This window comes from Sitophilus oryzae, unplaced genomic scaffold (genome assembly GCF_002938485.1).
Source record: "Sitophilus oryzae breed Bouriz unplaced genomic scaffold, Soryzae_2.0 scaffold_358_pilon_pilon, whole genome shotgun sequence".
Lineage (NCBI taxonomy): Eukaryota > Metazoa > Arthropoda > Insecta > Coleoptera > Curculionidae > Sitophilus > Sitophilus oryzae.
The window spans coordinates 1,604,345-1,615,432 of record NW_022146927.1 but is presented as its reverse complement, the minus strand read 5'-3'; the positions used below and the strand labels follow the sequence as shown (position 1 = coordinate 1,615,432).

The 11,088-nt window shown below is 32.2% G+C and overlaps 2 protein-coding genes across 3 annotated transcripts; one reads left to right on the top strand and one right to left on the bottom strand.

The window, feature by feature from the left end:
- Positions 1-2,403: 2,403 nt before the first annotated feature.
- LOC115884965 (zinc finger protein 521-like) lies at positions 2,404-9,778 on the bottom strand. 2 transcript variants are annotated; one of them, XM_030903688.1, is made up of 5 exons: positions 9,680-9,778; positions 8,810-9,621; positions 8,043-8,414; positions 5,088-5,341; positions 2,404-3,668 (listed from the first exon to the last, which is right to left on the bottom strand). In XM_030903688.1, the coding sequence occupies exons 2-5, from the start codon at positions 9,577-9,579 to the stop codon at positions 2,545-2,547; spliced, it is 2,520 nt and encodes an 839-aa protein (XP_030759548.1). In that variant the 5' UTR covers positions 9,580-9,621; positions 9,680-9,778; the 3' UTR covers positions 2,404-2,544. The 2 variants fall into 2 exon arrangements, with proteins under 2 accessions (XP_030759548.1, XP_030759550.1); XM_030903690.1 differs by lacking the exon at positions 9,680-9,778 and having other exon boundaries at positions 8,810-9,373; positions 9,438-9,565.
- A 301-nt stretch (positions 9,779-10,079) lies between these two features.
- On the top strand, positions 10,080-10,787 carry LOC115884964 (ATP synthase-coupling factor 6, mitochondrial). The gene is made up of 3 exons (XM_030903687.1): positions 10,080-10,191; positions 10,331-10,491; positions 10,546-10,787. Exons 2-3 carry the CDS (start codon positions 10,331-10,333, stop codon positions 10,712-10,714), a joined length of 330 nt encoding a protein of 109 aa, XP_030759547.1. The 5' UTR covers positions 10,080-10,191; the 3' UTR covers positions 10,715-10,787.
- The last annotated feature ends 301 nt before the right edge of the window (positions 10,788-11,088 follow it).

Below are 11,088 nucleotides of genomic sequence, written 5' to 3'. Positions count from 1 at the left end.
CATCAATTGCCACGAAGATAAAACCTACTAAATAGAATTATTAAGCTGTATCATATTTTTTTACTCAGTTACATATACTTTAGTTAATGTTAATAGATATTATTAAATCCTTTAACAAGGGAGATACATAGTATTTTATAATATCTACTAGCCCATAGTTTGTAAAGTAAGTGCATTAAAACAGTAGATGCATTTAAAATTTAAATTTAGAAATAAACAATGCTATAATTTGTTCTTGGATTTAATTTCAATTTTTTTAATGATTGAGTAGGCAATCAGTAAAATTAAGAACTAAAGAAATAAATTAAGTTACATGCTGGTTTTGATTTAAGCATAAGTATATACGTATATAATAATGTGACTAAAATAAATATAAACTGTGAAAAGTACAATTTTTCCTGTAATATATTAACAAAAAATAAAACTTACTTTGTTTACTTTCAAAGTCGTAGTTGTAGATATGGCTGAACTGTGTTAGATAAGCCTCAATTTACCATAAATATTTGTGTCCCCATGCTTTTTATCTTCCTGCATCGGATTTAACCCTTGGTCAAAGATTAGCTACCTTCTCTGAGATCACTCCTACCTCCTCTTCTGTGAAAGAATGCATGAAGAATGTGTGCTCATATGTGCTATTATTAATGTCTAAAACAAAACAAAAAATATATTTAGGACACCCAAAAATCACAATCTTCTACTAAAAATTACTGTTCTGTATGTGAAAAGTATATTTGTTAGAGTTTTTAAAGTAATTTTTAATCCTTAACGTAATATATGCAGTCTTTTGAAGTAGTGTGACTAAATAATAATACAGACTCGTAAACGAGAATGATAGCCAAACATCAGGATTATACAAATGGTAGCCCAGGTCTCTTCTTTTAGGTGGCCTTTAAGTCCTAGTGCTTATTATTAATAACGCTCCTTAAAAAATCATCCTATTCAAGCCTTATACCATATGATGGAGAAAAAACGGCGTCAGCGATGGCTATGGAATGAAGATCGCTGTCATTTTATTTGTAAATTTATATGGGAAATGGGTATACCGGGAAATGTCATTGATGTTCATTTCCCAGCCAACTGGACGCCGTTTTTTTTTGATCATACGGTATTAAAATAATGCAAAATTGGTAACCTAAATATGATGACTGTATTAGTAAACGTGTGTAAAAGTATTTTATTTTATCTGAAAGTATTATATAATTATTGAGAATGAGGGCCCCCTTTAGGTGTACTAACACCGACTCTTTCTAAAAGACGTAGAAAATAAATGCCTGGACGAATAAACACTTAAAAAATTACCTTTAGTAACAACAAACATCTTTAAACTATGCCAAAAAAAGTTACTGAAAAACTACCAAATATTACTAAATATGAAGCAATATTCTAAGAACTTTATTTTTAATGTACAATAGAGACATCAAGAAATGTATCTATATAACCATACACTCGATTTTGTAAAAGTAAATTATGAAAATAGGAAAAATATATCAGCTTTTAACGATGACGTAATTGAAAAACTTATAAGTGAAAAAACTATAGAAAATAGGCAAAATAGTGAGTACTTACATTTTCATAAGGTTAAACAGGCCTTAAGGAACAGAATACACTCAAATAGTATCCAGAAAAATCCCTTTTTCCATAAAAAATCAGAAAAATTGTAATAAGAGCGGCGTAAGGACTTCGTGCTAACAACGGAAAATGTCGCACCGTCAACGTTGTCAGATTATTGAACACCTGCAAAAAAGAATTGTCATTTTTTACTGCATAAATAATGCTGTGTCAGCTGTGTCTAAAAAAAATATATTATTTCTTCTACTGAGACAAAGTTGGTATTATTATACGTTTGTTAGATTTATCACGATTTTGTAACGGTTCAATTTCATTTTAGATTTACAAAATTATTGATTTAGTTTCAGGATTTCCCTAATGTCTTGGCCACCTTGGAAACATTTAGTTCAAAATTTTCTCACTTTTTCCATAATGGCGCCATCAGCGTTCTTCTTCTTTTTCGTATTTCACGTCTTAAAAAAACGGTGACCACAGAATCAAAATAATATTCTTCTTCTTTTTTTAAACTTCTGGTTCAAAACATGGACAACCACAGATTGATGTAGATTTTCGCTTCTTATTCTTTCAAATGGCTAGAATTTGTATAGGTCATTCGGCCAGTGCCCAGAAAAAAATAATCAAACGAGGGAGTTCAAATTATAATCTATGGTAAGCATTAGACAAAGATAAAAGAGATGGGACAAAGAGACAACAGACGACAGAAGTACAGCAAGTACAGCAAAAAAGCAAAATAATAAATCAAAAATAAATAGTCTAAACTCCTATAAAATAAAACAACCTTATGATTTTACATAAAATAAAACATTACTATCAGGAAAATATAAGGAAAGAAGATGAATTGTATCTTTTGGAGTCTATATATTATAAGTATAATATCTTATATTTTTACTAGGGAAGTAAACAATTCCCCAAATAATAACAAATCCATTTCAACTCTAAACCTATACATTAAAGCCCTTGTACACCTCCTATTTGTTAGATCTTATGTTCGTTATAATGTTCTTTCAGAATGTCCCTATCAGAACAAGCGAAATCGCAGAATATACACTTGAGAGTATTCATAGTTGCGTGAGCCTCTTCCACCCGATATCCTTCCTGAACTTCATTGGCTTTAACTTCGTCCCGCTCACATTCTTCGTACTGGAACAGCTCCGATTCCATTTCCACATATTCTACTGGGTTTTCGTGCAGGTATTTTACAAACGACACCCTTCGCGCACCGTTTCGCTCTCTCGCGTGCTTATTGACGTGTTTTTTTAGGTACACCCTCCTGTGCACCTTCGCACCGCACAAGTTGCACAGGAAATAGGACGCTTTCACTTTGGAATTGCCTGTTTTTAAAGGTTCGAAAACGGCCCTCACCCTGCACTGAGGCATGAACCCATTTTCCGTGTATTTGCCGTAAAAAACTTCTAACAGTCGATTTTTCAACGCCACGGAGTGCCGGTTGGTGTGGGGCTTCAGGGACTTCATCGTTTGGGGCAGGACCCTCCGACATAATTGACATTCGACGAATCCTTCCTTGGACTCAATGACATCTGTTTGTGTCTCTAGTAAATCTTCATGATCATCCTCTATTGCTTCGTACTGAAAGAGTCCTTGCTCTAAATCAAAATCTTCTTGGTTTGATTCGGGTTCTTCCTTAACAGTTTTCTTGCCAACTGGTTCTGAAGAAGAATACGAGTTAATTGTGTCTTCTTTATGACTCTTCGTAACTTTCGTGGGGGTAAGATCTTCTATTTTCATCTTTTCGGCAGTTTCTTGGCTAACTGATTCAAAAGAAGAATCCATGTCAGTGGTATCTTCTTGAGGGCGTTTTTGATTCTTCACAGATTTAGTGAGGTTAACACCAACTCTTTTACGTTTTTTGGCTGGTGTTTTGGTCTTGCTAACTGAAGATGGGGAGGATTCACTAGTAACAGGTTGTTTTAGACTTCGTTTGCTTCTGGTTTTAGGGGTATACGTTGTTCTGCTGGGATCCAGGTCTACATCTTCTGGAATGTTCCATTTGAGCATATCGCCCAGGTTTGAGGCTCTTTTTATGTCTTCGATGTACTCGTCTTGTAAGAAGCTTAGAACTTCCAATTTTCCATTGAAGGCTGAAACAACGAAGATTATTTTATAATTATACCAGGATATCTCTTAAATAAGAGCTTGTACTTTAACTAGTGGAATATTTCTAAACTAGAAACAGAGCTGAGGTTTTTCTGCAAAAACAGTTGTTGAAAATTTTACATTTTACGTGAAATATTCCGAAAAACTTAAAACTTTTTCGTGCCGCAGGTTATTATTATCTATGTCATTATTATCAAAGCCTTGCAATGTTGCTACCTCATTCAAAAAAGGAGACGTTAACTTAAAATACTTACATATATACAGGGTGGCGCCTCTCATATGACGGGAAGGCTCCAGGGCGAACAGCAGTTTATATCGAAATAAAATTTTGGGAGCATATGTACGTTAATAGAATGCATTTTATAAAAACATATATAGTTATACAGGGTGTCCCCAAAAAAAGTTACACATCAAAGGTGTGTTTCTTGTAATGGGGCACCCAATATATTAATTGATTTTCGGATTCTAGGAAAAAAATAAAGGTGAGTTTTATTAAAGAAGCATATGCCTAAAATGTAAGGATTTTAACATATTTTACATTTTGTGATAATGAAGAATAAAATTTAAATTTCCATAACAGCCTAAATTTTAATTTACCCTGTATAGCCTGATATTTAATTACCATATCCATTGTATGTTGAACCAAATAAAAATTTGACCTGAAAAGGGGTGAGACAAAACAACTAATATTGAACGCATTGGTCACTTTTAAAAGCCAGTTACTCTTTTATTTTAAATGCAACACCCAGCATGTAATTTCGGTGTTCATTGGAGAATTCATATATCTTCAAAATATTATTAAAGTTGTTTACCCATCAAGCAAATATTTTCCTAGATATTTTCATTTTTATGATTTGCGACAGTAGATCTTTGTAGTAGATTATTGAACTTTAAATAATAGTAGATCTCTATTATTTAAAGTACAATGTACAATAGTTATTTTAAATACATATTAGGCTATACCGAGTAAATTCCAATTTAGGTAGCTTTTATTGAAATTTGAAAATTGTTCTTCATTTTTAGAAAATGTTAAATAAGTCAAAAACCTTACAATTCAGTCATATACTTCCCCAATAAAACTCACTTTTATTTTTCTCCTATAATCCAAAAATCAATTAATATATAGGGTGTTCCATTACAAAAAACACAACTTTGATGTGTCACTTTTTTTGGGGACAACCTGTAGAATTCTCTATACATATTTTTAAAAAGTGCTCTGAATTAACCTACATACGCCCACAAAATTTCATTTCTATACAAACTGTCGTTCTCCTTGGAGTCTCCGCGCCGTATGAGAGGCGCCACCCTGTATATACATATGTAAATTCAAAATTATTTCTTAAAAAAAAATTAAGTAAAATATTAGTAAAATTCGGCTTTCTGCACCGATGTGTTTTACTCACTTATTCTTTCAACATCTTCTTTCAGCGTTTGTCCAGTTTGAATTATCTTAATTTCAACCGTGACTATTTGACTGCAGTAGTCAATGGTAAAAGAACCTGTTTCCTTTTCATCATAGGACTGAAGAAAACACACTCTAGACAAATTGTTTTCCTTGACGTGCTCTTTACCATGCTCGAAACATATTTTCTTAGTAAGGAAATTATAATCACACGACGTACAAGATAATTTGCATTTGAACAGCTCGTTGTTAATCCTACAAAAAAAATATTTAATTTTTTTATGCCTCTAAGGGAATAAGGATAGAATATATTGTATTTTTAGAAAGCTCATAACAAAGCAAATTAAATAATGAAATAATATACAAGACAGAGCTACAACAAGCCAGTTTTAAAAAGACTTAAGTCTTAAGTCAGTTCTTAAATCAAAATGATTTAAATCCTAAGTCAAATTCAAAAATTAAAAAAAAAGTTTAAATCATTTTATTTCAATTCAAGTCATTTTTATGACTTAAGTCTATATTTTTGACTTGAATCATGATTATTATCAATATAATTACCCTCAAGTCAAGATAACCAGAATTCAATTTAAGTAGGTACCTATTTTTTAATGTTAATATAAATTTTCTTATATTACCGATTGGGTCGATTTCTTTATATTACCTATGTATATTATTAATTTATTATAGGGACAAATGACACTAAAACCACATAAAATAAAACGGTTGATTTTCAGAACAACTACAAACACAAAAATATGTTCTTTTTTAATATAATTTAACCGATTTTGTAGTACTTTATATGTATGGATTACAGTTTAGATGTCATCGAATACATGTCTATTAAAAAGTGGTGATGTGTTTTGATCACTATGCTTATGCCATCGACATATTCGATGGCATAAGCCAAGGGCTGGAAGATTTTAAGGTACCCTTCAATATATTCGAGATCAATTTCTTGTATTTTTTTTAATTCTGCTGCTTGGCTGCCGCCTAACAGTTTAAAAAGCTGCTATTAAAAATGTATCATAAAAATATATAAAAACCTGACTTAAGCCTTTTATAAAAAAACTTAAATCTTTTTAATGAGCCAAGTCTTTTATAAAAACAAAAATATATAAATAAAGGATTAAAGATTTAAATCACAAATCGTTTTGATAAAGACTTGAATTTTAAGTCTTAAGTCAGCTTTCGAAAAATGACTTAAAATCAAACGATTTAAGACATTAAAATGATTTAATTTAAATCAAAAAAAGACTTAAGTTTTGTGTGAGCTTGCAGCTCTGATACAGGACAACCCATTTAAAAAATCACAAGTTTGCTTGTTGATGATAATCCTGCTACAAATTTGGACAACCCTGTAGGTAGCGTATAATAGAAGAAAAAAAAACGACGTCAAAGACAGCTGGGAAATGACAGTCGATGATAATTTTGGCGAGGTCAATCTCTAGAGACATAAAACTTGTCAAAAATTAACACGAATTGCAGAAAGATTAAAAAAGGAGATAGAACGTTGCCAGACACAAAATCTATTTCAAAAAAAAAATATTGTTTTCTCGAATTTTAAACTAGACAATTTAAAAATAATTTTTACTCCCCGATAGGTCACCGAAGATAAGCGACGTTAATAGAAGGGATTGGATGGACGGGTGGCCGTCTGGAAACTCTGTCGTGCTGTTGTTCAATGGCAAGAGTGTAAAAATCACACAATGCCCATTCCCGCCGGAAGAGGCCGGATAACTCGTGAGTAAGAATGGATATATTGTATAGACCCTCACTAAGGCCATTGACTATGATGGCCGAGAACCGAGGTTCGAATTCCGCGTGAACAAAGCGTGCACAGTCCAGGTTAGCCTTAGCAGCTAAGAATCCTGTATTGGATTGGATGTAAATGCAGTTTTTATTTGCTTGTCTTTTATACAGTTGTTAAGTAGTATATTTTATTATTAGTGGATTTATAGATGTTTTAATTCTTATTATTTTTTCTGTAGTTAGTATTATCACAGGTATTATCAACGAGTTGTCACCTTGTTGTCACCAAACAGGATACGAGTTATACTCAGACCAACTAAGACGGAATAAAAGGACAAAAAAGAGGAAAAAAAAAAGAAAAAAATAGAAAAAAGGGGAAAACGAAAAAAAAGGGGAAAAAAAGAAAATGAAAAAAAAGAAAAAAGAAGAAAAAAAGAAAAAAATTGGTTAGGTTAGGTGCGAGTTGGACTCGCGCACGAAGGGTTCCGTACCATTATATATACAACATTAGACACTATATTATTATAAGCTTTTTTTTCCTATTTAGCTAATTTTGAATGCGCGTATAAGTAATTTAAAAAAAAATGAAGAAACACATTACTAAAAATTGTATTAATCAATAATAAATATGTAAAAAGTAAAAATAAATATGTAAAAATAAGTAAAAATTAAAAAAAAAACGATTAAAAAACAGTCGCCTTGACTAGGATTCGGACTTGCCTTGCTACGGCTCCAACGTCATAGCAGCGTAAAGTCCTAACGCTTTAACCACGCGGCCACCGAGGACTTGAAAAATTCTATGTAAAATTCTTACTTAAAAGATAATGTTTAGTGAAAGTACTTCTTTATTTATAAACATTTATTTAATTCTGTTTTTAGTATTTGTTCTTATAGCGGCAACATAGATACATTATCTGTAAAAATTTCAACTGTCTAACAGCTCTAGCTATAACGGTTCATAAGACAGACCTTTATGACAGACGGACGGACGGACAGCGAAGTCTTAGTAATAGGGTTCCCGTTTTTACCCTTTGGGTACGGAACCCTAAAAAAAAGGGAAAAAAGGAAGAGGAAACCAATTTGAACTTTTGAATTAAATGGCGTTTACCTCTTGATCTCGCCAAAATTATCATTGCTTCCCAGTAGTCTTTGACGCCGTTTTTTTTTCGATCGTATGGTACTTCTACCTTCAAAAAAATTGATTTACCCGTGTTTTGCTAGCTTATGATAGGCTAACTGACACTGATCCATGATCACCAAATCGCATACGTCGCATATGTAATGCGGATTTTTCGTAAAGTCCAGCCTTTCAATCGCCTCATACTTCACAGAACCGCCTTCTTCAGTATAGTGGCGGTCGAAATGCGTTATCATTTGACTAAAAGTACTCGTTTTCATCTTGCACTCACAACAATGGTATTGAGTGGGTCCAGTATCAAGTTTTTCAGATTTATAAAGATTTACTCGATGAATAGTGTATGAGTGTCTGTTCAAGCTTAGTGCTGATTGTGTTGAGTAAGAGCAAAGCTTGCATGTTAGTAAGGTCTGTTCATTTTTTGATGTTGGACTGTTTATTGAACTGGAAGAGAAAACAGGTTTTTTATGAAAATATTTCATATGAAATCTGTATATGAAAATTAATAAATGTTGGCATGCATGTCATCAAAATATTCAACGAATGCATGTAGCAATGTTGCCACAGCTACTTTATTTACTTTGGCTTTTGGTTGTAATTTTGTCACAATATCGTGACAATATTATACATACACAAATATTTTCTTATATCTACATTATTTATTACTTTATCTATGATTATTAATCTCTCTAACATATTCTAATTAAATGAAGTAATATTAGCAAGTTTTTGAAAATTATAAAGTTCTAACTGGTTAACATTGGTCTTTATGTTTTTAAGATACTACTCACAGTGCATGCCAAATTTATTTATTTCCCATAAAATCTGTTTCTACCTACATATTAACTTTAAATGGAGTTCTATGTTCCTTAGCTATATGATCTTTAAGCCAGTGCATACTAAAAAACTTTTGATTACAACAACTGCATTTGACCATATCAATTTTTTCCGTGCAATGCTCCTCTTTCCTATGTTTCTTCAGATCTTCTAAATCTTCAGTAATAAATTTACAGTATTCGCAGCAGTACTTCTTAACCACTGTGTCATGATGAAGCAAGTGCCTTTGTAGTTTCGGTGACAAAAATCCAGTATTACAATGCACACACACCTGTGGGCTGTAGAGATGTGTTTTATCTAGCAAGTGAGTTGTCATATGGTTTAGTATATTGTCCAGTGACGCTGTACAGTGTGTACACTCGCTACAGGAATACACTCTCTTTTCTGGACATTGGTCGTTAACGAAATGTGCTTTGAATTCCTTTTGAAATGGTGTTTCGAATAAACAGTTGTTGCAGCACAACTGTTTCGATTTGTGTTCTTTGTTTATGTGTTCGGAAAGTTTTCTTTTATTTTTGTACACCTGGTGGCATACATAACACATAAATGTATGAGCAGGTTTTTCCCTGCAACATAAATAATGCTTTTTTAGTAAGGATATCGTCGGAACTTTGTAACTGCAAAACTTGCAGACGTATACTAAGGCTGTCTTTTGATTTTCAACAAATTTAGAGTAACTAGGAGCTTCGGAACCAGAACGATTTACTTTCGAAAGATAGGGAACCTCTTCTCCAACAGAAATACTACCAGTATCGTCTGATTCGTTGTCCATGTTTGGAGTACTACTCACGTACTACTACCTATATTAGAAATGCTTGAAAAGAGTTTAAAAATAATGAATTGTTCTTTTAGAACACCTACAAAACACATACATGGGGCAGGAGAACAATACTTTTTCGGCGTCTTGTCTCTTGTCTCCGTACCACTCCGTACATATTTATCATCATATTTATATATTACTTTTATTTATCTATGGTCTTAGTCATGTCTTTCTTCTCTTCTTTTATTTCGCCACTATGGCTACCTTTGGGCATGAGCCACAACACACCTATAAAGAGATTAATCAATCTATTAAACGTTTATCACTCTGGTTTGTCCTAAAATAATTAAAGCACTCATAAAATATTAAAATATATAGATTTGAAACGTTTGGTTTGGTTTGGAAAATTAAAAATTGTAGATCATATATTTTTTCGAAAATATATATGATTCGGCTCAAAATTACGCTGGCTCAATGTCGAAACAGAAAAAGCCAAACTAAAAAGAAGAAAACCAATTTTGACAGCTCTTCCGAATTTGACAATTCGAGGTCAAAGAATTTTTGGTTCTGCTAGTTGCAAAGTACTTATTTCTAAATTTTCCCTAAGAAAAAAGCAGATTTAAGGTAAATTACCTCATAAGATTTAACCAGAATTCAATATTTTACATATCTGTTAATATAAGTTCACTAAAACTTTAGTATTTTCAGTTTATTGTATGATTACATAATTACTGATTCTGTAACCTAATCTCAACATTTCTAGATGCTATCAAACCAAATTTTAAAGAACCTAAAATGCTCGTTGAAGAACGGCATCCATTCCAGAAATATCGGAATCCTGGCTCCATGTCTCCAGAAAGCCAAGGACCCAATTCAACAGCTCTTCGTTGATAAAATCCGGGAATACAAGCAAAAAAGCGCCAAGTAAGTCCTTAAATAATATTTTAAATCACAAATTTAACTTTATTCTCTATTAAGTGGAAAGAACTTGGTAGACCCTACACCCGAATTGCAGAAAGAATTGAAACAGGAACTGGAAAAGATCACCAAACAGTTTGGTGGTGGTGCCGGTACCGATATGACTAAATTCCCCACTTTCCAATTCAAAGACCCCGTCATTGACCCCATCACCGTGGACACCAAGTAATTTATATTAAATTGTTTCTATTCTTTATATGTATGTATAGCCATTAGATAAATAATAAACTTATTAAGGTATACATTTTGTTTCAATAATTTTAAACTAAAAATATTCTGTGTAACCCTTTTAAAAGAAGGCAAATGAATTATAAAAACACACAAATATGCAGAATGTCAGTGATGTAGAAGATGGCAACATTGCAAGGCTTTGATACACCATTAAGAAATAAAATCATTTTAAAATAAAAAATCATTTTTTTGGGAAATTTTCAAAGTACAATAACTTGGTTATTTTGAACTTAATTGAAAAATGGTAAAGAGAAAATTTGTTTCTTTTATCGAGATCTACCAGCCCTGAAAATATTTTTACTTATTTAAGAC

Coding starts and splice junctions, on each gene's coding strand:
- LOC115884964 (XM_030903687.1), top strand. CDS start 10,331: ATGCTATCAAACCAAATTTTAAAGAACCTAAAATGCTCGTTGAAGAAC. Junction 10,492..10,545: donor TACAAGCAAAAAAGCGCCAA/GTAAGTCCTTAA, acceptor TTCTCTATTAAG/TGGAAAGAACTTGGTAGACC.
- LOC115884965 (XM_030903688.1), bottom strand. CDS start 9,579: ATGGACAACGAATCAGACGATACTGGTAGTATTTCTGTTGGAGAAGAG. Junction 8,415..8,809: donor ACTCCATTTAAAGTTAATAT/GTAGGTAGAAAC, acceptor TTTCTCTTCCAG/TTCAATAAACAGTCCAACAT. Junction 5,342..8,042: donor CATAAGCTAGCAAAACACGG/GTAAATCAATTT, acceptor TTTTTTTTGTAG/GATTAACAACGAGCTGTTCA.